Here is a 24412-nt window from a genome sequence, read left to right on the forward strand (position 1 = left end):
AAAAAGGTGCCCAAGACCACCTAAGAGGCTTTTCCAGCTGTACTTCGTATGTATTTTCTCACAAAATTGGAAGCTATCAGACAGTACAGTCACCTGTTTCCTGGCACTTTCTATCATCTTCATTTTCATGTTAAATTTGCAGCTTTTAATCATTGAGTAAATGTCTTCACCCTGCTGATCCACTTCCATTTGGTCATCAGCACTGTATTCATCCACCTCCATACTATCATTGGCCTGATCACAGAGAAGTTTCTCCTGCAGTTTGTCAAGAAAGAAACACCTGCACAATGACAACAGGAGTACAAATCACTCTGGTATGCATCCAATGGAATGAACATTCAGAAGTGTTGATCTGCCCGACAGTAAACAAAGCTAATTAAAAATGGCAAGCTATAGTGATCACCTTTAGCAATGGCTAAAGACAGCCCTCAGTCGGGAAAGTCATAATCAGGGACAGGTTGACCCTGAGAGCATTCTAGAATCTTGAATTGATGAGATTAAGTATTAGAAAACGTCCATAATAGAGTGGGAATTTTTGTTAGTTTGTTCTTTTAAAATCACAGCTACAACCTCCAAGTTCACCAAGCCGTAACTTGCATTCCAACCTGACAGAAGTACGAACAAACAGGAGTCTCATTTATATAGTGTAACTGCCAGGCTGTATTTTATGTCAACCTGCAATTCAAACATATATCACACAAAACACATGTAAACATTGAAATTTGTGTTGCAGAAAAGACCAGCAACCGAACTCAATTTTTGAAAGGGAACTGCCATGAATCAATGCTAAATCCTTTTCATTCTACAACTAGTCCTATCTAATTTAATAGCATCTCTTACTATGTCGACTGTTATTCAATGCACAGGACAGCACTGCAGTCTGGAGTGGAGCTTGGCACATCCTTTGTCACTAATTTAAGATGAGATAAAGGTTTTCTAAAAGCACATAAAAGTGTTTAAGACACTGACAACTCTTCATGTCATGAATGTTTTGAGACTTTGTAAAAGGATTAAAACCATACCAGGTATTCTGCATAATATTTAACTGCAGTAAGCTCTTCTGTAGCCATGCTTTCCTGACACCAAGAGGTAATAAAATAAGTTACAGAGCAGAGTGGGTATCAGCAGAGCTGTTGAAGTTGTCCCCCAGGAAAGGTGAAAGAATTTGTAGATTTGCACTGGAAGAATGGATCGGGATGAAGATAGATACCATAGGGAGGACAGAAAACTTTCAAATTCAAAAAAGCATTCCAACTTCTTCGGAGCTAATCCAAAGGAGTCTCTGGAGAGCCTTTGTTCTTTCTAGCAACAGTTGCACAGCAGAAGTCTCTAATTACAGCACTGGTCATTAACTTTCCTATAAACACATGAAGCACTGATAGTGACAGGGCTGGGCTTATTTTGTACACTCCCTAACTTTGTAACTGCCTACAAAGTTGGTAAGTATTTTCATTTGTAACAGACAGGCCTTTTGGGTGATGTTTCACTGAGCTAAATGCAGCTAACCTACTCAATTACAAGTGGATGTGTTTAAGGGCTGCTGAAGTGGGCTAGCTTGCACAGTACATGTAGTCACTAATGCAAGAAAATGCCTAAATTAACAGTTATGTTTCCCTATCAAAATACAGTTTATCCGCTGGCCATTTCTCAACCTCCTTTTGCTTCTCACCACAAGTTAGTCACACAAAAACTAGTTCTACTGACAGAGCTATTACAACTGTTAAAAAAAAAAAAAAAAAAAAAAAAGTGTCATACGCCAGATCAACACCCCCCCTGCTATGAAAACAAGCGGCATTGGAAAAAGGACCTCAGAACTCAACAGGCAGACAGAACTAAAGCTATCCCAGGAATGTAATTTTACCGATTTGTAATGATATCATCCCAGATGTTCATAGGATCCATTTTAGCATCTGGATATCTGCTTGTCCAGATTCTGAGAAGTCTCTTAAGGGAAGCCTGTGAAGCTAAGTTACCTAGAAATCAATTAAGAATACTTTAAATGCATCTAAATCCAAACAGCGTGAAAAAGGTCTAAACCAAACATTGCAATTTTTCTGGTTTGAATGTTAAGACTATAAAACAACCCACTTGCATTTCTGGGCTTGCATTAAATACACTACGAGGTGATCATGCTGCTTTTGTTTATTGCTGAAGCACAGGAGATTCAATAAGGACATCAGTGCCAACTGTCACAGGCTATCACCACTGGGTAGGTACCTTTCCATACAGGAATATGCTGGAATATAGTGGAACTGTTAACTAAATTTAATACATAATTTGGTTTATGCACATAAATTTGTATTTCATGCCTACCTCAGTAGCTATAAATTACATACCACATCCACCTTTTATCTCTGGTAACCATTATTTGCTACCAAAAGTGACACCAACAAAAATCTTAGTTTAAAACTATTACTTACACTTTTAAAAGAGATACTTAAGTCTTATTACAACAGCCAGGCTAATAAAACTTTGCAATAGAACACAGAATTATCTTCAAGCCTATCTTACATAACTGCAGTAATTCTTACTGTCAATAATATAGTAAGAAGTAATTCCAGACCTATGCTCCTTCAAACAGGACTTCAGTCCTCTAAGTGTGGAAACAGAAATTCAAATTTCAGGAAACCATGATTATTTAACACAATGAAAGGAAAATCGCTTAAGAAAAAAAATCTTTACTTCTCTTGGTCATAAAATTGATGAAATCCTGTATTTCTGTCAAAGCTTGTACAGACTGCAGTTTGGTCATTCGACTTTGATATAACAAAGTATCAATACTGGAATAGCTCTGAAAAGAAAGGGAGAGATTTCATATACAGAATTTACAACATGGTTCTAGTCAAGTGCTCTACAAACTATTTATCTGATGCTGCTATATATTATGCTCTACAGCCCAACCTTTTACAAGTAATTTAATAGCCTGTAATGAGAGCAACTCTGCTTTGGACAAGCATAGAGGCATATTCTAGCTGCAATTCCTATCCTAGGTTTTTGGATAGTCCTACAGTCTAATCAAAACTTGGTAATGGAAGGAACTTGTAACCTCTCAATGTAATACTCTCTTTTCAAGTTTGTTCTGGGGACAGGAGGCTTCTGAAAAGTTGAATGAAATAAAACTGCTATTAATCTGCACAAACAATTACTCTGAAAAATTTCTAATGGATGAAATCAGCAAAATAAAACAAATTAAAATGGAAGGATGCACTCCACTGGCTGGCTCACCTCCCATCACTGCAAGCAGTGAATTCAAAGGAAGTTTTGTCATATGATTGGAAATCACCTAGATTTCATTGTATTTGGGCAAGTGTTTCTCTAGAGAGTATAATCTAGCAGCAGTAACAGCAACAACAGTTTCATTGCTCATGAGTTTATACAGAAAAATCATATCAGAGATAGCAGAGATTGTTACCTGCATGAAGATCTGCATGCCATTGCTAATGTAGTATTTGGCTCTGTCAAAATCATCTTGCAGGATGTAAAGGAGACTAAGCTCTTGGCTGTAATGCATTTCTATAATGGCCTTCTTCTGTTCTGTCTTCATTGCCTCATCAATAAAAGTTAGCAAACTCTGGTCATTTTCCCCGCTGAGCAGTAACTTCAACTTACTGCGTATTATATAGGGCAGATATGTCTCCTACAAGGTGAAAATATAGTCTTTATTTCTAGGAATGGCATATTAGATGACCAATTTTTTGTTGTCAGTGGCAGATCAAATAAATATATTTTGAATGGTCTTCTTAAATATTTTCCCTTTAGACAAATTCCAGTTTGCTAAAAAAATCACAGTAGCTTGTTCTGATAGGTTCAAGAAGTTGTTAGCAAATCCTATCAGTTTGAAAACCAGTGGTTTGGTAACTCTTAAAACATGAAACAAATAAAAGTGATAAAAGCAACAAAAACACTGCAAGAAGATGATGATGATGATGATAAAGCTGGTCCTGTATGATCAGCCATAGACTCAAGGTAAAAATTAAACATTGTAAAAACAGCAGAAGTAATTGCTTCAATTATTTTATATATCAGACTCTCTGCTTATTTCCATAATAAAGTAACCCAAATAATGCAATCGATTTTCACCCACAATCACATTAGCGTAGGACATCCCTGCAGAGATAAAAACAGTGCAGTATCAATGAAGTGGTTTCTAAAAACCTGAAAAAATGGATCATTCCATGTTTTGCTTAGGTCTGGAGGTTTTCCACTATCGATATTAACAGTAGCACAATACTCCAGAGACTTCCACTCCGTGAGGTGGTCATAGCATTCCAGAGATGCAAGTTCCCAGAAGTCCTTCTCCGCTTCTGTTGGCTCTTCATCTTGCCAGTCTTCTTTAGAGAGTGCCTAGGGAATGAATTTGAGGGGGAGGAAGGTTCTCAGCCGGAATTTGACACTATTTTCAATTCTAAGTCACCAGGAACTTAATAATAATTCATTATCTCATAAAAATATCTATTCATTTACCAGAACATGACAGCAATATTAAATGCAGAAAATGCAAGCTAGTCAGTATTTACATATAAATTCATTTCAGGTAGCTGACTTTGGTAAATGTGCATTTTTAAAGAGCAAAGACTTTAAAAGAAGGTTAAACAGATCCTTCTTCATTTTTACCCACTATAACTCAGATTTTCTTTGCTATGGACATGTGCAGTTTGCTCTCTTGGGATGGTAATGTGCCTATGGTGTTTTACTTGTTTGCCTAGGTGATCGTACATGTGAAGCTTTGTAATCAACAGTAAAAAGTATCATGCTTACTGCTCCCTTGTAACTGCTCATCTGTTCCCATGTCTTTACAGACTGAACTATTAATCAAACAAAACACAAGGACATTTTAAACAATATGCTGCTTCTCAAAATGTTTAATATTGGCTTATTAGTTTTAAGTCATAAGAAGTTTATCAAACAAAAAAATCTTGTTGTCATTTTACCTCATCATAATATTTAGCTGCTTCAGCATAATCACTCCTTGCTTCTGCCAACAACGCTTTCTGTGTAATTTCCTTAGTACCAATTTTACCACTGAAAATGCCACGAAGGACATCATAATCCCCAAGAGATCGGTAGAGCCTAGTAAAAATGAAAAGGGAAATCTTTTAATTAGTTGAACAGAGGTATATCAATGCAAACATAAGCAATTTAAAAAAATAATAACTCAATAAGCAGTAATACTACTTGCTTGTAATAGTAAAAAAAAAAATTGATATTTCTTATATAAGATCATAAATACATATTTAACTAGATAATCTTCATCTTGTAGAGTAATACCTGAACTATGAAAACTCCTCAGTTGAAAAATCTATGAACAAGATGTTTTTCAGCAGTCTGATAGCACCATCAGGATGCACAGCTGTTAAGTCTAACTTGTCTAACTCTAAGATAGTAATTAACTGACAAGAAATTAAAAGCATATCTATTTCTAAAAGAGGGAAAGACTAAAAAAAGAAATCCCATAAGCCATAAAGGCAGAGTTCTTCACAAGGCAAACCTAAATGGGAGTAAATTGTCTCAAACAAGAATTTACTTAGCAAGTTCAATCCATCTGATCACATCTGGGGGAAGCTCTGCCCTCCCACGTATCCGCTTGGATGGGGGCTCCTCTGCAGGGGACAGAGCCATCAGGGCGTGCTCCAGAAGAAGGATGCCCACTGGTTGCTGTAAACTTGCAAGGCAGCTTGTGCTCACGTTAGCTGAATCCAGTTCTAGTAGTTCTCTGTGCTGGTAACTCATTTCCTATAAAATAAAAGAAAACAACAGGTGACTACTTGGTCTAAAACTATACTGATAGTTATCTTTTACAGATCACCTATTTGGTATCCCTTTTCTTACAGTGCAAGCTTTGGAAATAAACTGTTAAATCTCCAGAAGTTCCTAACTCTGGGAAAACTGGAATCTTTTCCTTCTGTGCTGTTGCCCTTCCAACAGAGAACAGTAGAAAATAACCCCTCTACTTTGTCCGTCTCCAGGGCACAGGACAATCTCTCGACAGAAACTCAGGGGAAGTGGGGGAGAGATGGACACATTCACAGACTCAATCTTTCCTTCTCTTTGTTGGCAGTGTGGTGCCTGCTACACAACATCTGCATCTCACTTAACCTATTGAGCGGTGCGCTCCTGACATAAGCCAAAGGCACAACTAACCACAGTTTCTTCTCTGAGCTGGAGGCTTTCTGTCCACAGACTTACCCACTTTTAGCATACCACAGCTTCCTGCTAGACTCATTTAGTACTGTACTCATCTAGTCCTGCCTGATTTGAAGACATGACAATATTTCTAGCAGATCTTTATTGTATTTAACATTAGTCCAACTACAGAATAACCTGTTTTTCAGGGATAAACATTCTTGTTTACCTGAAGGTTTTTTTAAATACTTAAACCATTATCCCGAATACAGGTAAATATATCAAGAAAGTAGCAGACGAGTTTATTAAAGCCAGGGTTTTTTTTTCACTTAAGAACCCACAGGAAAGTTGCAATATCATCTTAAGCAAACAGAAAGAAAAAAAAAAATCTACAACATGGAAGGGAGATAATATAACTTTCATTACAAGAAACAGTACTGAGTTTTAGAACAAACATTAAAGTTTTATTCTTGCACCACAGTATGTTCAAGAACGCTAAGTGAAAAAAAATTGCTATTTGGAAATTGCAGCAGGAGACTGTGAGAACAACCAAGCTACAGTTCTTCGATAAATGGCAACCACCACAAAAACTGCAGAATAGGCATCTGACATAAGCAAACTCATTACACTGTTTGTATAGTTGAGACTCGCACACCAATAAATTTGTACTCAATAAAAACGGGAAAAAGAACAGCTTCTTGTACCTTCCTGAGTTACAGACCAGGTGTATCCCAATGAGGAGTTAGCATATGCTTCACTTGCTATTCAGGCAATTTCAACCAGCAGTTTCTATCAAAGCTGTACATGTGTCCCAGACACTCCCATGTACAGGCACACATTCCTTGACTGCCAACTTTTGGGGTTACACCAGGGGTTATGCCAGGGACACAGTGCCCACTGCACAATCTAAAAACTTACGAATAGCTTTGCTAACATAAGACCAAAAGCCCTTTCTCACGGATGCCTAGGAAAAAGTGTAAGAACTGTGCAAATATAAAGGTATGTCCAGAGAATTAATACCCTCCCAAACTCATAATTTACAGACATCATCCCACATCAAAGGAGGTATCTTTCTATTTAGTGCATTTTGGTGACTATTTGATCACTTATCTTCTGAAAGCAGAGGGAATATTCCCTGCTCCGTATGCAGTGCATTCTGCCTTTACTTGCACCACATGTTCAAAGATTAGGACGAATGGCATCCAAGCTGGCCTGACAGCTAAAATACTTATAAGGCAATTATATGTTCTTCAGAGGCCAGGTATCTCTATGGAGTCTATATAAACTTTTGTCATGGGGTTAATTTCTTTCTTAGTATTTCAGCTGGTTTTTAATCTGTCCTGAAAGCCAATCCCAGAGCCTCATAGTTAATTTTAAGATTATACCTGTAAACAAAACCAGCTCTTTTTATCACCAAGTTACTCTCCTGATAGGACTTGAACCTGTAGAAGACTAAAAAAAGTCAAACACCCAGAAAGAAATGGCAGTGAAGTAGGAAGCTTTTCTGAAACAAGCCAATATTTATTATACTGTTGGTATATAGGAAACAGAAGCTGTATTTCCAAATGGCCAAGCCATTAGGACAGCCTTTGTGAGCCAGATGATAGCCTCAGCACTGTATGCTCTCGCTCACCCTCTCCCAGCTCCCTCTCTTGATCAATATGAACTCTATTCTCTGTCGGGGAAAAGACTTGCTCTCGCTGTTATGGAGAATGCTCAAATACACAGGCTGAGGATTGCCTTCGTGCTGCTGTTCTTTTGTTACTGAATGGGAATGGCAATGAGATGCTCTTACGACTCTTACAAAGTCTGTATTTTTGATTAATTTTAACTTACCTATTTTTTGAGTCTTCATTTTATGTCTACTCAGAAAGAAAGTAGCCTAACACAATGGTGTTATTACTAGGGTCTAGCAGACAGCATAATTCAACACAAAGAATAATATCAAGACAGAGAACCATCAAATGCAATGTCAAGAGGGAATATTAACAGATAGCTATTGTGAGATGCTGGCTCAAAAAATACCAAGACAGCCCAGAAAAATCCCCATAGCATTTGACCTTTTATGCAGCTGCACTGAAAAAAAAGTAAACAAGAAATTACATTTTTTCAGATGCGTAAATACAATACTAAGAAGCAAAGTTTGTCACTGTTTAAAAAGCTAGTCCAAACTAGATGTCTCTCCTGTATTACGAATGACATCTACTGTCACAGAGTGTTTAAATTTCCATAACAGAAAAGAAGAAGCCATTTCCCGCCACTCAAAAAAGATTATTTTGAGAGCTACAAATCAGATGCAACATTAAGATCGAATGTTAAAATACAGTGACAAGTATGTAACAGGTGCTTGGACAAGTTTTTTTTATCTTCCTGAAAATTGGGGTAAAAGATTAATTTCACAATCTATTCCAGGTCAGTATATTCTCATAGCAGAATGGCTTGTGTTTCCTTTCCAGTGAAACGGCTGTGGTGCACCCACTTACTCTTTGGTGGGACTGAGTCCTTCTCTCATTACTGAAAATCCCCAGACAACTACTTCGGGGGACTAATTTGAAAAAATAAGTGAGAGGCTAACAACAAATAGTCTGACAGCTACAGATACCCTCAAGACATCAAAGTATTCCTCAGTAAGTACTTCCCAGAAACAGGAAGATAAGCACATGACACCCATGTAACCCTTTCAGTTGTTGTTGTGGCTTTCATTTAAAAACAAGTCTCTTCTTGTTACTGATGCAATTAAAACATTAAAAGATGACTCAAACTCTACAGATCAGAAATTGCAGAAACCTTGAAAAATCAGTTCAGTGGCATGAATTACCTTGTTCACCTTAACAAGAGCCACTTGAAATATCCATTTGGTTAACAATTCTCTTTCCATCTCTGTCTAAATTTCAGTAACAGTATTTAACCTTCACTACCACTGGGTTTATCACACAGACAAAGACATTATATTCAGTTACTTTCATGCCATAGAGCAGGATTTACCTGGATGCACGCAATGAATGGTGGAAAGTAAGACAGGCTCATACTCAGGAAATTATTGAAGTTGTTCAGCAGCTTCTGGATGATGGCTTTTTTCTCAGAAGGAGTTTTAGATTTTTCTACCTCATGAAAAATTCCACCAAACAAACTGCTGAAAAGCTGCTTGGCAAATGTTGGATCTTTCTGTAAATTACAACAAAAGCAGTAAGGCCACTGAATTTTGCTGTGACACAATAAATAAAATTAAGAAATACGACCCACCTTGTACCTAATCCCTATGTGGACACTCTTTGGGAGTGGAATAATTAGTTTGGCATGCATCACACCTATGCTGGGAATTACTGTACTACCTATTCAAATCCCATCTTAATTCTTCTACATAAAGAAACTCGCAAGACAATGTAGATTTCAGGCCAGAGTGTTGGTGGAGAGCATGGAATTTACTATTTTCACATATTCACAATTCCCACTACAGGAACCACACACCCAGTATCATCTTATGGACACCACTGCCAGTGAAGAGGGTTTCAGGAAAAAACAGAAGACGTCAATGTGTGAGGAGACCCGGACCTAACACTGAGGCAACTAACACAGAGAGACAGACTGTACAGACAGACAGTTCCATCTGAGATTTAAAGGCATTTTTTCAACCCAGAAACACATCTGTATGTGTAACATAATCCTATGCATTCTGGTCTATCATGGGACTGGAGTTTGGTCTAACTCTTGATCTGATGCTATTCAGATAACTCCTGAAGGTGCTACTTCCTCCCTTTACACAGAGATAAGGGACCCTCAAAAGAAAGTAAATACAAAGGTAATCAGGAACACTGTGACTTCCCAAACACTGTAAAATGGGACAGATTCAGCCTACAGTTTCTGCTGCTCTCAGGTAGGAAAAGGAACACTGGATCAGCTTTACTGAGTAGTCTGAGTCTAGTCTTAGTCACAGTAACTTTATTTGTATTTTTACAACTCCACTATAGCCGTATTAAAGAATAAAAATGGCTGTTTTGTTGCTGTACAGTGAGATGTCCTTTGCAATAATGTCTGTAAAGACCACTACCATCTGTTTTTCAAGCAGAGGAACCCAGAAGCAATGGACAGCAGCTGATGTCTCATGTCCTCCGTTTTCAACTCAACTGCTCAGGTGAGGCAAGCTACAAGGCATCTTCTCTCATCACTGCACCAGCCCAGGGGTAGGAGAAACACTCCCTCAAAACAGACTCTTTAAATGCGTATCACAGTGGTTGACTTTGAAAGCAGTTGCCCAACTACATGTCATTTTCCCTACATGAACAGAAAACTTCACAAATGACCTTTGAAAAGCAAACAGACCTGGGCAAGGCCCTGCAGAGGGGCAATGAGACTGCAGTATTCAATCTGGATGTCAGGAAGGTCTCCTACTCGGTAACTTCTGTACAAAGTAACCTGGGCATCATACTTCATCTTCAGCTCAGATTTCATCTCCTGAAATGCATTGCTCACGTTAAAAAAAATAATACTACTTAGAAAGACCTGTATCTAGATAAGACAAAATAAGCAAGAGCATTTCTGAAGTGTTTTATAAACTTTTGCCATGCTTGTTAAACAAATACCTTTTCTATAAAGCTGTAAAATGGTTAAACCCAAAATTATCTTATTCAATTAAAAACTCCAAAGTCTTGTTCATAGACTTACTTCAGCAATTAACTTTTAATATTAATGCCTTGTAGTTCCTGCTTCCATACAGGTAGTATTTATGTCATTTTTAAAGAGAATGATTATGACTGACAGCTAGTGAGCTGCTATGGTTTAGTAAGTTACTGCCTGCCAGCTGAGCCACAGTAGTCCATAATATGATGGTTCTCAGCCTGGCCCAGGTGCAAAGTAAAGTGAAGTTCCTAAAGCTAGTGTGTTTTATTTCACACAGTGGGATCGGAAGGGGAAGGAAGAAGGATGAACCTAGTAGAACTAATTCCCAGTAAAATTTAAACCAAACCATAACAACACTGTTGTAAGCTGCAGTTGTTAAATAGCTGCCCTGCCTTTTGCTGAGGCTTAAAGGAATACATTTAAATTGAATAAGAGCTACTACCAGATATAGACAGAACTTATCTCTTCCTCTGTCTTTCTTCCTTTTCATAGCACTGATATGCTGTAAGGAAATCAACAGTAAATTTAGAGGTTGGGATTTTATTTTTAACTACTGCCATTACCAGTTAAACCAGCAGACAATGGGTGAATATATACATTGGTAGAATGGAAGAGGGAAACAGGAGAAAGCTTGAAGATTTTTTTTCTCTTCTGTAAATCCTTTGTAATTTTGCTGTTTGAGCCCATTTTTCCTCTGCACAACTTCAAAGGGATGATTTTCAAAAAACTTTCAAGAGAAATATGCTGGGAGAAATTAGGACTGTTAAAGCTATTTCCAAATACTTTCTTGCTCAGGACCTACTTTTTCCTGTTTTGCCCCATCAGGTATAGTATTAATGCAAGCCACCAAGTTCCATTTGTGTTTAAGTGCAACAAATCTCTTGAAAAGTTTAAGAGGTCCTGATAGCATTCATAGCCTCTTCTGGTCTTTTATTGTGGAATATCACAGGGGGTTTTGTTGGTGTATTTTGGACTGTCATACAGAACATGTTTACAGGTTCTCTCTTGCAGGGTGGGAGGAAATGGCAGCTTTAGCCTGCAAGTAAATATAAATTGGCTAAAATAGGTGTTTGTGTGGTTCTTCCAGACGTAAATTCTGTTTACACAGTTGTCTGCAGCTGCGAAGAATTATAAGAGTGTCTCAAACTGGTAGCTCTCAATCCTGGGTTCCTTTGCTTTTGGTCTAACTGCTATCATTTTTGGACGATAATCTATGTTATTTTTAGTAACATGAACCTCTGAAAAAACTGTTACAGAGCTTAAAAATACTTAAACTTATTGTAAGTACATAACACAACCAGGAAACCCACATAATACTAAGTTTCTGGCCTTGATAAACACTCAGCAAATTATTATTACTGACGTTCCTTCAGGTTAAAAGTACGCAACAGTTCTGGTTAGTCCATCAGTTGTATCGCATTTTTTAGTTCACCTTCAGACACTGGATAATGTTCTCCAACTACTTCTGCAGAGCACTGTAGCTTCAAGGCACCTAGTTTCCAGGATGACAACTGTAAAGAGCTTCCCATTGCCATTGGGGACTCCATCACATAAAATCACTTCATACACATTAAGTGGTAGACTGGAAGCATCATCATCCAGCTCTTTTCTCACTCGTGCTAAGTAACATCATTTAACTTTAAGCACATAAATAGCATGATTTCCAAATAAAACCTTCTAAAGCCCTTGAAGTAGCAACAAGTATCTTACACCTACCTTTTCTTCACAGAATTACTTCTAGAGATGAAGTACAAGACTGAAAATGGGATTGGGATTTAAGGTTTTAAACTTATTTGAATTGACAAACCTTTTCTCTCTTCTGTTCAGCCACACCTTTTCTAGCATAAATCAGACTGAGTTTCTCTTGGTCTTTCAAGAAACGTCTCCGCAGTCTTAGAATTTCTGCTCGTTCTTCTATACCTACGGAACACACGATCATGTCCGCAGCTTTTCCTTTCTCAAGCAAACTTCAGATTTAAGGCAAGAGCGTCATATAACAACAAACATCACCTTTTTATTTACTAGCTTACCAGCTAGTCTCTTAAGTTTCACATCCAACAACTCAAGGCAAGGCCTTTCAACAAGACAGCAAATTAGAACAAATGAAGGTGTTCTTAGGAGAAGAGGTAATAAGCATTTACATAAAAACTTTAAGCACATGGATGAGGTATAGGGGTCAATTTATTGTACTGGGAAAGGCAATAAAATTCATGAACAAATTTTTCCCATATGACAGATTTATTTCAAGCTCTCAAAGGCAAGTATGGCATTTGCACCATATTCCATAAAGTATATAGCTTCCTACATAGAAGAGGTGCTAAATATATTCAAATATTGGGTAATAAAAATACAGTACTATATTTTTTAAGTCACTATTTCAGAGCTGTCACTGGATCAACTCCTGCTCAGGACAGTCATGGAGAAAGGCGACTTTACAGATTGCTCACTTCAGTTTCTTTCCTAGGAAAGAAGAATGAGCTAACTAAAACATACCACTATAACTGGTATTGTCCTGGTAGAAGACCAGGGACTGACTGGAAGGTAGACTGACCCCTCCGTTTCTGTACTTTAGCATGGTCCATTCAAAACTGCCCTTAAACACCTCTCAGGTATTGAAAAGGTCAATCTTTATAGCTCTCTGCCTGAACTCCTACTCTCATCCTTCCAGTCAAAATTTTAATGACAAAGTAGGCAAGGGTGAAATGGGGAGGAAATGGGGAGAAGGAGCCTAAGCCATTCCAGAACAGTACTGATATTTTTCAGTTATCGACTGGGTGGATGAAGGAGCAGTCTCAGAAAATAGCAGATAGTTTAATGACAGATTGCAGTAAGTTGCAGATCATGTCAGCACAGCTGAAATTGTTTGGAAAAAGTATGTTTAAAGAGATCTCTTTTTTAAAGAGAAAAGCAGTTAAATTTAAAACAGAAGGGACAGAACTCTCTGACATTCATGCTACAATTATCTTAGGGAGAGGTAGGAATGCAAAGATCGCATCAGCTGGTTTCTTATCTAGTCAGTTCTTTTGTCTAGCAACATATAGTTTTGCAGTTCCTAGCACAATTCTAGCTTTTTGCCACACATTATGTATCACCACGGAGTTCTGAAAACAAAATCTCTCAAATTGAACCTCAATTAGAATATATCAAAGATAATGGACTGTCAGCCAAATAACTGACAAAGATTGTCTATAAAAATGTCGTATTTACATAGAAATCGCATCATAAGGCTTACAGACCTTTAGTTTTGCTGTCCACCTCATCTCCAGGCAAACCCAACCTTTTTTTCCCAAAATCCGGCCCCACTGGTTTAAAGGTTACTTGTTTAATTTTTTCACTCTGTCTGTTAACCAACAGCATGGATGAAGACAAGGATTCGGAAGATGAAGGAACTGTATACTCTGCTAACGTGTCAATGCTACTTCCAGTTAGCCAATTAAAAGAACTTCTACCACCTGTAAAAAAATAAATTGTAAAAAGGCTGTGACATATCCACATATAAATCAACTGAAAACATCTATGAAGCAGGTAATTTTCCTTCCCCAAAAATATAATTCCCTGTGTTTATGGGCAGAACAGTTTTCAAGCTGTCAGGTAAGAAACAAACTTCTTTTACATTAGGCAGAACATAAAATACATATGAGACTAATAAAAATGTGACTGGATGTTTTTTCTCATGATGTCAAAAACAAAATATTAAATGCATTTACACCTTTACATTAAATATTCATATGTGACAGAAATGAAGAGAATGAAATCATTCCCATAGCAAACAAGCAAATTTCAGAAGACACTGGTCTGGACTTACTGACATGCTGTGTAGGTGTAAATTCATATTGCTGTTGGGTAGCCCTCACTCGACCACTGACTGACCCAGAAGCCGAAAACGATCTTTCTTGTGATAAATTCCTGTGGATACTCTGAGAAGCTTGAGTCTCCACAAACATAGGTGTGAGCACAGTGCTTTGATAACGCCAGCTGGAATTAATTACAAAGTCCTATGAACACAGAAAGATTTTAATCAGAACAGTAAGAATGGAGGCTTTTTGCCTTCCTTCCTTGATACAGGATAGCAGAAATTAAAGTACAGAACTTAAAACATCATCCCAGGTACAGGGGCAGAACTTGACTATAAAAAAAACCCCAAACACATAAAAGTTCTCCACAGTGAGCTTTTTTGCTGAGCTAATTTGGGCTGGTCAGCTGAGGACTGATTTACAGCTCTTGTACCAGTACTTCTTTTTCGTCACAATTTTTCTCCAGCTTATGGTACTTCTCTTGACTGCCCTCTTTTTTAGGTATTTCAGAACTCTATACATCAACCATACTTGGTATATATAATTATTTTAGTTAAATCTTTTTTTTTTGAAAAGAAAGCCAAATTATTGCCCCCACAAAAATCAAACTTCTGATACTGTGCATAACCCATGACTGTTGCATCTGTTAACTATGGAGTACAAAACGCAATTTCAAAAATCTCCTTCGCTATGCCATTCTTGTCCAAGTGGTAACTACGTTAAGGAATAGAATTTTTCACATGCTTGCAGGCAGGATAACAAATTACAATTCACCTGAAATTTGCATTCAGACAGTGGATGCTCAAATATTTTTCTGGAATAATCCGGGCTCTTGCTAGTCATTTCAAGCAGAAAATTTGTGATTAGACTCAAGTACTGTGTTTCAATCTTGGTGGAATATAAAGAATTTAACAATGACAGCATGCGATCAAGAGTATTTGTGGGTAACCTTGTCTCATCACTCCAAAAATTCCTAACAATTAATCTGTAAAGGCAAGAAATAAAGTTAGTCATGGTTATCTGCTACCAGAAAACACAATGCTATCAAAAAAGTCAAGTTAAAAAAAACAAAACCACAGTTAAGACTATAAAGCCTTTAACTAAATCTTTCATGCCATGGGTCTTCCATTGAATTACACCAAATTCCTCATTCATCTATCATGCTCTAGGCCATTCAACTAATATTAAAGGTTTACTCTGAAATTATTTCTATTGAGTTGTTTTCCTCTTGAGAAGTGCTATGGCTAGAGAAGCACAGAGATCTCCTATCTTTTGCTTCACCAAAAAATTAAAAAAATCCAACATCCTCCAACATTTAATCTATTTTTGTGTGTTTGTGTATAATGAGGGCCGCCTTGTTTTTCAAAAACACTAGAACATTAATGCATAATTAGGTCTGACATACTGAAACAACTTCTCCATGGCTTAGAAGTTTGTTCAAAAGCTCTATGCTTCACTTAAATTTGGTGTAAAAGTATGGGACGCAATTTTATAAATTAACTTACTGGAAGAAAGGGAAATAACGTTATCTCACTTTAATATTAAAATACTTAAAAAAACCTCTAAGGATCAACTCTTCTGTTATAAACAAAGAAAGAGCAATTTAGGGATTCATTACTTCAGACAGTCCTGACAAGACTGTTTACTCACTGCAGTTCAGCATTCTCATCAATTAGTCCTCGAAGCAGCATTTCTTTTGCCAGTTTGAGTATTTCCTGAGAATCACCATCTGCTTGGCTTTCTGGATCCCTGATGGTAGGAGAAAAATGTGTCTTAATGACTTCTCTCAAACAATCCATAGTAAAATAAGAGGATGAGGATGGTGGGAGAAAAGGAGGAACTTGCCCTTCTCAAAAATCTCAACTTGGCATGACAACACTGCATTTTTTTCATAACATGAGGTCTTAACTGCCAAAAATGTTTTGTCTCTCCACTACTTAGAAAAGAAAAAAAATCAGAAATCTAAGTAATACATGTTAGTTATTTATTACAAAGGCCAAACAGAAGTAATTCTGAGTTTGCAAAGTTAAAACTGAGAAAAAGGCAGAGAATTAGCTTTTCCCAAGTGACGCTAGAGTAAGAATTGACTATACTTTTTCTTCACAATAATTATCCATTCAAATAGTTAAGTTATCTTGGGAAAAAGCACATAACAGAACCCAACTACGTTAGATGATTCGACAGCAACCCGCTTGTCAAACTGAGTACATGCCTGTTCCCTACTCTAAAGGGTCAAACAGAAAGAAGGCCTTTATACTACTAGATTGAAGGGATCCAGATCATGCCAAAGTGCCTTAATACACCTTCTACTTACAAGCAAATTTCTCTAGGGTACAATTCTTACTAGTTACAAATTCCAGCAACAAGAAAAAGTGGAAGCATCAGAGCTAAGACCTCTTATGCCATCTGGGGTGATGCAACACCCCAGTTCTGGGCTAAAGTTCAGGTCTAAGTATTTGTCCCTTAGTGGAAGTGATAAAATTGCCACCAGAGGCCAGAGCTACTTAGGCAAACCACAGGCTCTATTCTTCTGAGAACTGGAAAAATCCCACACTGAGGGACATGAAATTGGAAGACAGTGTTACAAGCCCTTTCACTCTGCCTGTGAGAAACCACTGAAAGACAACATCTGCAGTGAATACACACCTGTAATTATCATAAATCCACATCAGAATATCATACATGCGCTGTCGACATAGTACAGAAGGGTGAGAAATGAACCCTGTCACTCCAGGAAGAAGCTCTTTAAGTTCTAGTGGTTTTAGTTTAGATAGCATCTTGTACACTATATCCAAACAAACCCTTTGCCTTTCATCATCCCTAAAAAGAGAGGGGAAAAAAAAAGAATAGTTACATTGCTTTTCTCTTCACTGTTACACACAGAACCAGAAGATCAGTTTAGGTTTTAGCAATAATATTTGGTTTTGCATAAAGCGCTTTAGGTAAATACTTTTGAGTTCAACCTAAGAGTAAGAATATAACTAAACTAATACATACTACAGAAATTCACATCCCAGTGGTGTTTCAGCTTAATGCTATTTAGGGTTTTTTGTTTGTTTTTCACAGTGAGCTAACCATCTTAATACTTAACTCCCAGATTCCATTAGCTCAAATTAGGAGAGCAGTGACCAAAAAGTGAACATGAATTATAAATGCTTCTGAATGTAAAATTGTTGTGGCCAGCACAGAAAATATTATCAAGAAATTTAGACTATGCATCCACATTTGTAATCACATGACCACTCACCTATGATTCATGATCTGGATAAAGTCTTTACTCTTTAACTGCAAGTGGAGATCAGGTACTTCTTCTGCCCGGCACATTATTACTTCCAGACAGCAGGTTTTCATCACACCATGAAGTTTGGGTATCAAAAAGAACACTGCATTCATAAACCTTAACATAACCAGAAGCCAACAAAGAAAAGCAAGTTATTTTCTATTATTCCTCTAGATCTACAGTGAACATACATGTAAATCATGACATACCTGTCAGCAAGGGGTGGAAAATTCTTAACAACTTTATTCAAGCATTGAATAAACTTATCCTGTTGGGTGTTCTGATGATGTTTTAATTGTCTTATGACACAATCATAAACTGGATCTTCAAGTACCTGAAAATGAGAAAGACAGTAAGACAAGCATAGCCTTAATGACACATAGTTCTGCGGCTGTACTGTTTCATTCTAGTGCATTTCGCTAGGCAAGATCCACCGGCCTTGTCTTGACATTTACGGTGCTTCATGGCTGCTGTACAGCTGTGCCTGGCTGGAACACATGACTACCTGCTTAAACAATACATTTGTGAGCTTCCTTTGATTGGTTTGGAACCAACAGCTTAATTTTGAAATACGAGTTCCTTAGTATGCTTATATAAATAATAAGTAGCTTCTCATTCGGTATGGCAGACTTCCAAGTAATGAATATAAAACACCAGAAATTTTTAGTGAAAAGGTGAAAAATAATCAGCAACCTTCACTTAATGTCAAAGAAATAAGCTTTGTATAGGATAAAACATTTGCAACATCTTTGCTCTTTTATTCAAAATACTGCTTATAATGGAGCTTGGAAGACTGAAAGAGAAGACTGCAGGAATTCAATTTATGAAATATGCTCTACAAACTGTGAAAGAACAACCAGAATGCAATTAAGTGAGGAAAGAAGTAAGAATAGTAGCAAGAGAAGTAAGAATAACCTACAACATCAGACTAATAATCCACCTAGCCAATATCTTGGTATTTTTTTCTCCAACAGCAGCTGCAGAATGATATTTAGGGGGAGCACATGAGCCCAGCTGCATTTTGTCCTCCTTTTCTCTCATACAAGCCAACATGCATCCATCATTAGATTAAGGATCTTAGAGCGTACATTGTTGTCTATTGTTTTTAGAAACTGTTCATGGATTTTTTTTTTTTTTTTTTGTGCGTGAATTTGCCTAATTTCTCTTTGAACCTGCTGATGCTACTTACTCCTAGAACCTCTTCTGGCAACAAATTCCCGAAGTTCACTAACTGTTGCGTAAGAAGTACTTCTAGTATCTGTCTCAAACTGATTTCTGTGATCATTAAGCACTATCCCCTAGTTCTAATACTGTAGAATTTAGTGAGTAAGTTTTGCATTCACCTTATCCACTACCTAGAAAATAACTGGATTCAAAGTTAAATGAAATACCTTTAAATTTTACATCAAAACTTGCAAGTTATTAAACAACCTCAGATACAGATATTCAAAAGGCAGTCCCAAACCTACCAACTTGCGTTTTGTTTTTTTTTCCCCCCTTTAAAAATCCCCCAACTTTAAATGTACCATGCCAGTGTTGCTGGTTGGCAAAAGCTGAACAAAGCCTCAGAAAGAGACCATTCACTGTTAGCTCCAAAACAGCAGGGCAAAAACTCTGCACCTAGTCTGCTCTCAAATTCTTTTCCTCTTGAGTTAACAGTTTAAGTCTTTAACTCAATCTGTTGGACAAAGACTGTTGAGTTTTAAAGACATTCGTTTTTGGAGCTGAATTGAGTAGTCATATAAAAGATGTACATAGCATTAAGACAGGAATGGTCAAACACACAATGCAGTTCACTTACATTTTCTCTCTCGGCAATGTATCGAAGAGCAAGTCCCAACACTTCTGCTGCAGCTGCATAAACTTCTTTATACTTTAATAAGCCCATGTTGCTGGTCAAAGCCTGAAAATACCTAACACAAAAGGTAGACCTGCTGTAAGCCACTACTCCAGCATCCAATTTTAAACTGAAAGAAAAAATTCACCTGAGCTGCCTAGGGGAACAGTAACTGCTTTTAAAAGAGCTGAATACAGCACAACATGGATTTTCCACCTGCAGTGTTTCAAATCCCTGCTTCAGCAATTCCCGACTCTGTTAAATCCCATGAAACTGCAACCCTGGGGCCCACTGTAAGAAAGCTTACATCCTTCTCCATATTTTCCAAAATAAGTGTGGTTTGCAGTTTGTAGCTAGAAAAGCATTACATCTGACAGACAATAGCAAAGGCATGATGGGACGAACAATTCCAACAAGCAATTCAGCTCCCATCCAGCTTCATGCTGACAAGTTAGACTTGCTCTCTTTGTCTTAAGCTTTTATCAAAATCATTCACCAAAAAGTTGCATTTCTCACCTGACACGATCTATTTCACACTTTGGGTCAAAGGGAGGTAAATTGTTAGCAAGAACAATTCCCAGCAGCTGAATTCCCACTGAATTGTCCTTTGTATCAGGGTCTCCACGAGAAAACTTTTCAAATATTAAACTGTTGGATAAAAACATAAAAGTAATTATATACATGAAACCCCCAAAATATACACACCATAAACCACTCACTCTCTGTGTATATACAGACATATACACACATACAACCCCACCAAAACCAGCAGAAAGTATGTATATATGCATATACACTCCCAACAAAACCAGTAGAAAGCATATATTCAGAAAGAAGTATTTAGCTTCAACAAAGAAGTCTTTGCACAACAACAACAAAAAAACCAAACAAAAACCCCAAACCTAAAAAGAGATTGTAAGCCCACACAAATTCTCTGCAACAAGTTCAGGAGTACAGCAGATCACAGAAGTCTTAGTAAGAGTGCACCAATTTTCAGTGATAATACCCAAAATTTCAAATAAAACATAAGTCTTTGCAGATATTACTCCTGCTTTTGTTGTTGCAGTTGTAATCCTCTATATGGTTTTCCCTGTCTCTCTCCTTGTTTTACAAATTAAGTTACAACCTTTGGAGAGTTCAGTTCTGAAGTTCTACTGTCAACTCTAGGGACAAAAAGTTTACTATTGCAGCTGAATTTACCTTTTCATCTCCCTTGATAATGTTCACTTACATTCTTGAAATATTGATAAAAGAAAGCAATTGTCTAAATGCTTACCTGTAAGGTATGGAGAGACAGTTCTTCCAACACTCTATAACTGTCTTTATGATTTCCAGATTGTGTCTGAACACAGCTCTTTTTTGGTGAAAGGCACTCCTCATCAAGAATTCAAGCAATCTGTTAGCTAAAATCTCATCCTTAATATTCCCCTACAATGAATAGGAGCAAAAATAAACATAGTGACTCCAACATGAAGACATATATTGTTTTATGAAACGAAGCAAGAAAATAAGCTATTTTTGAAGTTAATATCTAAAAGAAACAGTGGACTCATGTAGAAAATGATTATAAGTGCATAATAAACTTACTCATTCCTTATCAAATATTCACAATAATAATAAAAATGAATTTCACATTTCCTTACTTTGGGAGTGGTTACACTCGTCCAGGAAAGGATAGTAACTACTATTTCCACTACCATGTAATGAATCCCTTCTCCTCCATTATTCCCAGAAACAACAAGCTGCAGCAATGGACCAAGCCACTGCTTTGCATAAGGTCGGAAAACCTAAGGAAAACAGAAGAATCAGTGATCAAGTACAAATTATCCAACCATTCAATAACCTGTTATTGAATAATCATTACAGGTTAAGACTGCTAAATCAACTTCTTATCACTTTGCTTAACCTCTGAAGCAACAACTACAAAAATTTTAAAATAACTTTAAAATAAAAAGTATCCATAACTACATTCCTCAATTCTGCTTAGAAACTTTTAACCAAATATTCACATAAATTATTTCACTTGGGCCCACATAATATGGCTGTCATGCAGAAAACCTGTCCCTTAAGGATTTGAAAGAGTATGCCATTCATCTACCCTTCCATTTCAGACAGCTTTACTAAGAAAGTAGTATTAAGAGGGTATAAAGCTTCTTGAATTAATTCTGAAATTCAGCCTTTTTGTATCTTGGATTTGGAATATTTCAGACAGAAACATTATACTTTAAAATCAGTATATGAAATATGGCGAGAATGTTTTACACAAGAATGAGAGTTAGAAAACGTTTCTTCTCAGGCAAAGACACATTATGGTATCTTAATATCTTTCTGCAACCAGAACATCATTTAGCTCTAAGGGTTTCCATAAGACTCATTTGTGACCATTAAAAAAACCATTATATTTGCTTCTGCAGAGATGGCAAACATAATCAGCCATACCTCTTGCCCAGTATCAATGAATCACTTACTTATAGTTTACAGAAGACACATATTGTGGACACCCTCTACTTACAGAAATAGAGTTTGGGAGAAAAAGTATTTATATTACATTCAAAATACTGGCACTATCTGGAATTTTGGGCTATGAATGCACTCCCTTTTATCACGGCAAACTACTCAATTTGAATGCCCCAAAAGTCTCAGCTGATGAAATAGTTTACCCCACAAGAATTATGCAGTTGATATTGTAATACAGCTTGTTATGTGAACAGAAAAAATATGACAAAGAAATTACTCACATCCTCAGCATTAACAATAAGTTTTGCTATGAAGAGGCGAATATTTAGTGGTACTGATGGGTTTCTTAATTTGCCATGCAGAAATTTCATCCAAAGAGGAAGATCTACTGGAACTGTCCCCTGAAATTTAAGAGATTACCAAAATCAACTCACTTCTTGGAACACACAGGCTTACCAAACCAAAAAGCCTCCAGCTTGAGCCACACAGGTCTCGTTATAACATAGTCAAGAAAATTAATAAATGAAGGGATTCAATCATGACTCCCTTTTTTGGTATAATTAGTGAAAAAAATGCCAACTTTTTGGTTAATACTGGCCTCTTCCACTTTGGGTGTGATCTGGTTCCTCTGCATATGTTTAATCAGAGTGGTCATAGAAGCCATACATTCATGTTGGTTGAGTTCATCCATTTCCAGTTCCATCTCATCATTTAAAACCATGTATTCTGGGGGCTCCTGAAAAAAAAGTGTTACTATGATTAATAACAACACTATTTTTTAAAAAATCTTGATAATGCCATGAGTCATTCTGATCTTATCTGTGTTTACAGATTTGACTATACGCTCAGTGTGCACAACAGGGAATACATCAAATGTGTTGTTTAAACAGACACCTCCCAAATATATGTACCAGCTGTGCCCGTCTTTTACCTTCTGTGTCGACAGATGTCAACCTCATGTTACTCTGACTTTACTACCTGCCAGGATAGGTGTGGCAACTGCTGGAAGCAAGAAGAGTTAGCTGAACCTCACAGAAATTATTTCATTTCATAGCTGAATGAATGTGTTAACACCTTTGACAGGGGGAAAGCCTTATTTTTATGGATGTGCTGTTTCATGCTGACTAGCAACCACAGCAGCTCTCTCTTTTGCTACACAGAATAAATCACAAAAGAAAATTGTTCATAGTTAGAAATTACGACATTACTACACAAAGCAGATAGGAAGTACATTTCTCCTTAGCTTCACTGCAGCTAAAATACCTCCTTGCTCCAAAACTTGGAAACAGTTTATCTTTACCAACGTTAACAGTTATTTTGATAGATTTCATCTTCAGTGCCTATGACACTTTTACAAGCTTTCTTTCTGTTTTATAGCAGATATCTATCCTATCAGTATTACTGTTGATGAGACACTTCTTGACTGCAGAAGGAACACAACTTCAAGTCTTGGAAAATATTAGATGCTGTTCTTCCAAGAGCAACAGTTACATACAAGGTGCCACAACAGAGATATAAAAATAACACCGTGTCTGATCATTTATTCCATGCATTTGATACAACCATCTTGGTCAAGTGCCTTCAAAGACCGAAAGAAGGAAATGAGGAATCCAGGTGCCTAACAGCAAAATACAACCATCACAGGATAACCCTGAGTGCACACAAAGTCACAAGCCACCTTCTTACACTCAGCCTGGACTTCCCTCACTCAACTTTAGAAACCCAAGGTAGGGCATTGCTTTTCTCCTGCCGTAAACAGTGGAGAGATGGAAGAAGAAAAATGACAGACAGAACACAGCTCAAGTCCCCTCCCTCATCTTCTGGAGGAACCCCTTCTCAGTCAAGTAGAACAAATATAAGAGACTAGAAATTTCTTTCTCAACCCCAACAGACATATGCAATTGCTAGAAAGCATAAAACTTTTCTTCCTCACAGCACGTAAGTCACTAAATTACCTTTCTCCTGAAATGAGTGCTGCTAGCTGTAACATCTTGGGAGCTGTAAGAAAAACCTTGCACTCCAGTAGAAAAATCAAACTGACTCATTTCCTCACTCAAACTGCTATCCATCATGTATGATGCAGAAGCTAAATACTTGGGTTCATCTAAATAGGAAAAAGAATAGACCATTAATCAAGGTAATTACAAGAAACAAGGCTTTATTGGCCACTAAAACTTGAGGGTAGGTAGGAATTGGTTGTTAGATGAAGTACATTGAATGCTTTTATTTGTTCCTGCTACTGTAGAAGCCAATTAGCAACACATCAATGAACAATGTATGAAAGATGAGAAGGCATTTTTTTCA

The 24412-nt window shown here is 37.2% G+C and overlaps 1 protein-coding gene across 3 annotated transcripts in view; it reads right to left on the reverse strand.

The window, feature by feature from the left end:
- Positions 1–24412, reverse strand: part of PRKDC (protein kinase, DNA-activated, catalytic subunit) — an 86590-nt gene that overhangs the window by 19510 nt on the left and 42668 nt on the right. For all 3 annotated transcript variants that reach the window (XR_008235444.1, XM_052788702.1, XM_052788704.1), the window contains 24 exons: positions 24064–24212; positions 22707–22844; positions 22390–22509; positions 21295–21438; positions 20928–21079; positions 20168–20299; positions 19616–19727; positions 18024–18148; positions 17782–17931; positions 17181–17354; positions 16185–16283; positions 15309–15519; positions 14546–14735; positions 13977–14192; positions 12548–12660; positions 10444–10575; positions 9109–9288; positions 5525–5733; positions 4932–5070; positions 4156–4344; positions 3413–3637; positions 2683–2791; positions 1862–1973; positions 94–280 (listed from right to left, as the gene is read on the reverse strand). Coding sequence is in view for 2 of the 3 variants with exons in the window: in XM_052788702.1 (XP_052644662.1) it covers positions 94–280; positions 1862–1973; positions 2683–2791; positions 3413–3637; positions 4156–4344; positions 4932–5070; positions 5525–5733; positions 9109–9288; positions 10444–10575; positions 12548–12660; positions 13977–14192; positions 14546–14735; positions 15309–15519; positions 16185–16283; positions 17181–17354; positions 17782–17931; positions 18024–18148; positions 19616–19727; positions 20168–20299; positions 20928–21079; positions 21295–21438; positions 22390–22509; positions 22707–22844; positions 24064–24212 (3707 nt within the window). In the remaining variant the exon portion in view is untranslated. The remainder of the gene's footprint in view (positions 1–93; positions 281–1861; positions 1974–2682; positions 2792–3412; positions 3638–4155; positions 4345–4931; positions 5071–5524; positions 5734–9108; positions 9289–10443; positions 10576–12547; positions 12661–13976; positions 14193–14545; positions 14736–15308; positions 15520–16184; positions 16284–17180; positions 17355–17781; positions 17932–18023; positions 18149–19615; positions 19728–20167; positions 20300–20927; positions 21080–21294; positions 21439–22389; positions 22510–22706; positions 22845–24063; positions 24213–24412) is intronic.

This window comes from Harpia harpyja, chromosome 5 (assembly GCF_026419915.1).
Source record: "Harpia harpyja isolate bHarHar1 chromosome 5, bHarHar1 primary haplotype, whole genome shotgun sequence".
Classification (NCBI taxonomy): Eukaryota; Metazoa; Chordata; class Aves; order Accipitriformes; family Accipitridae; genus Harpia; species Harpia harpyja.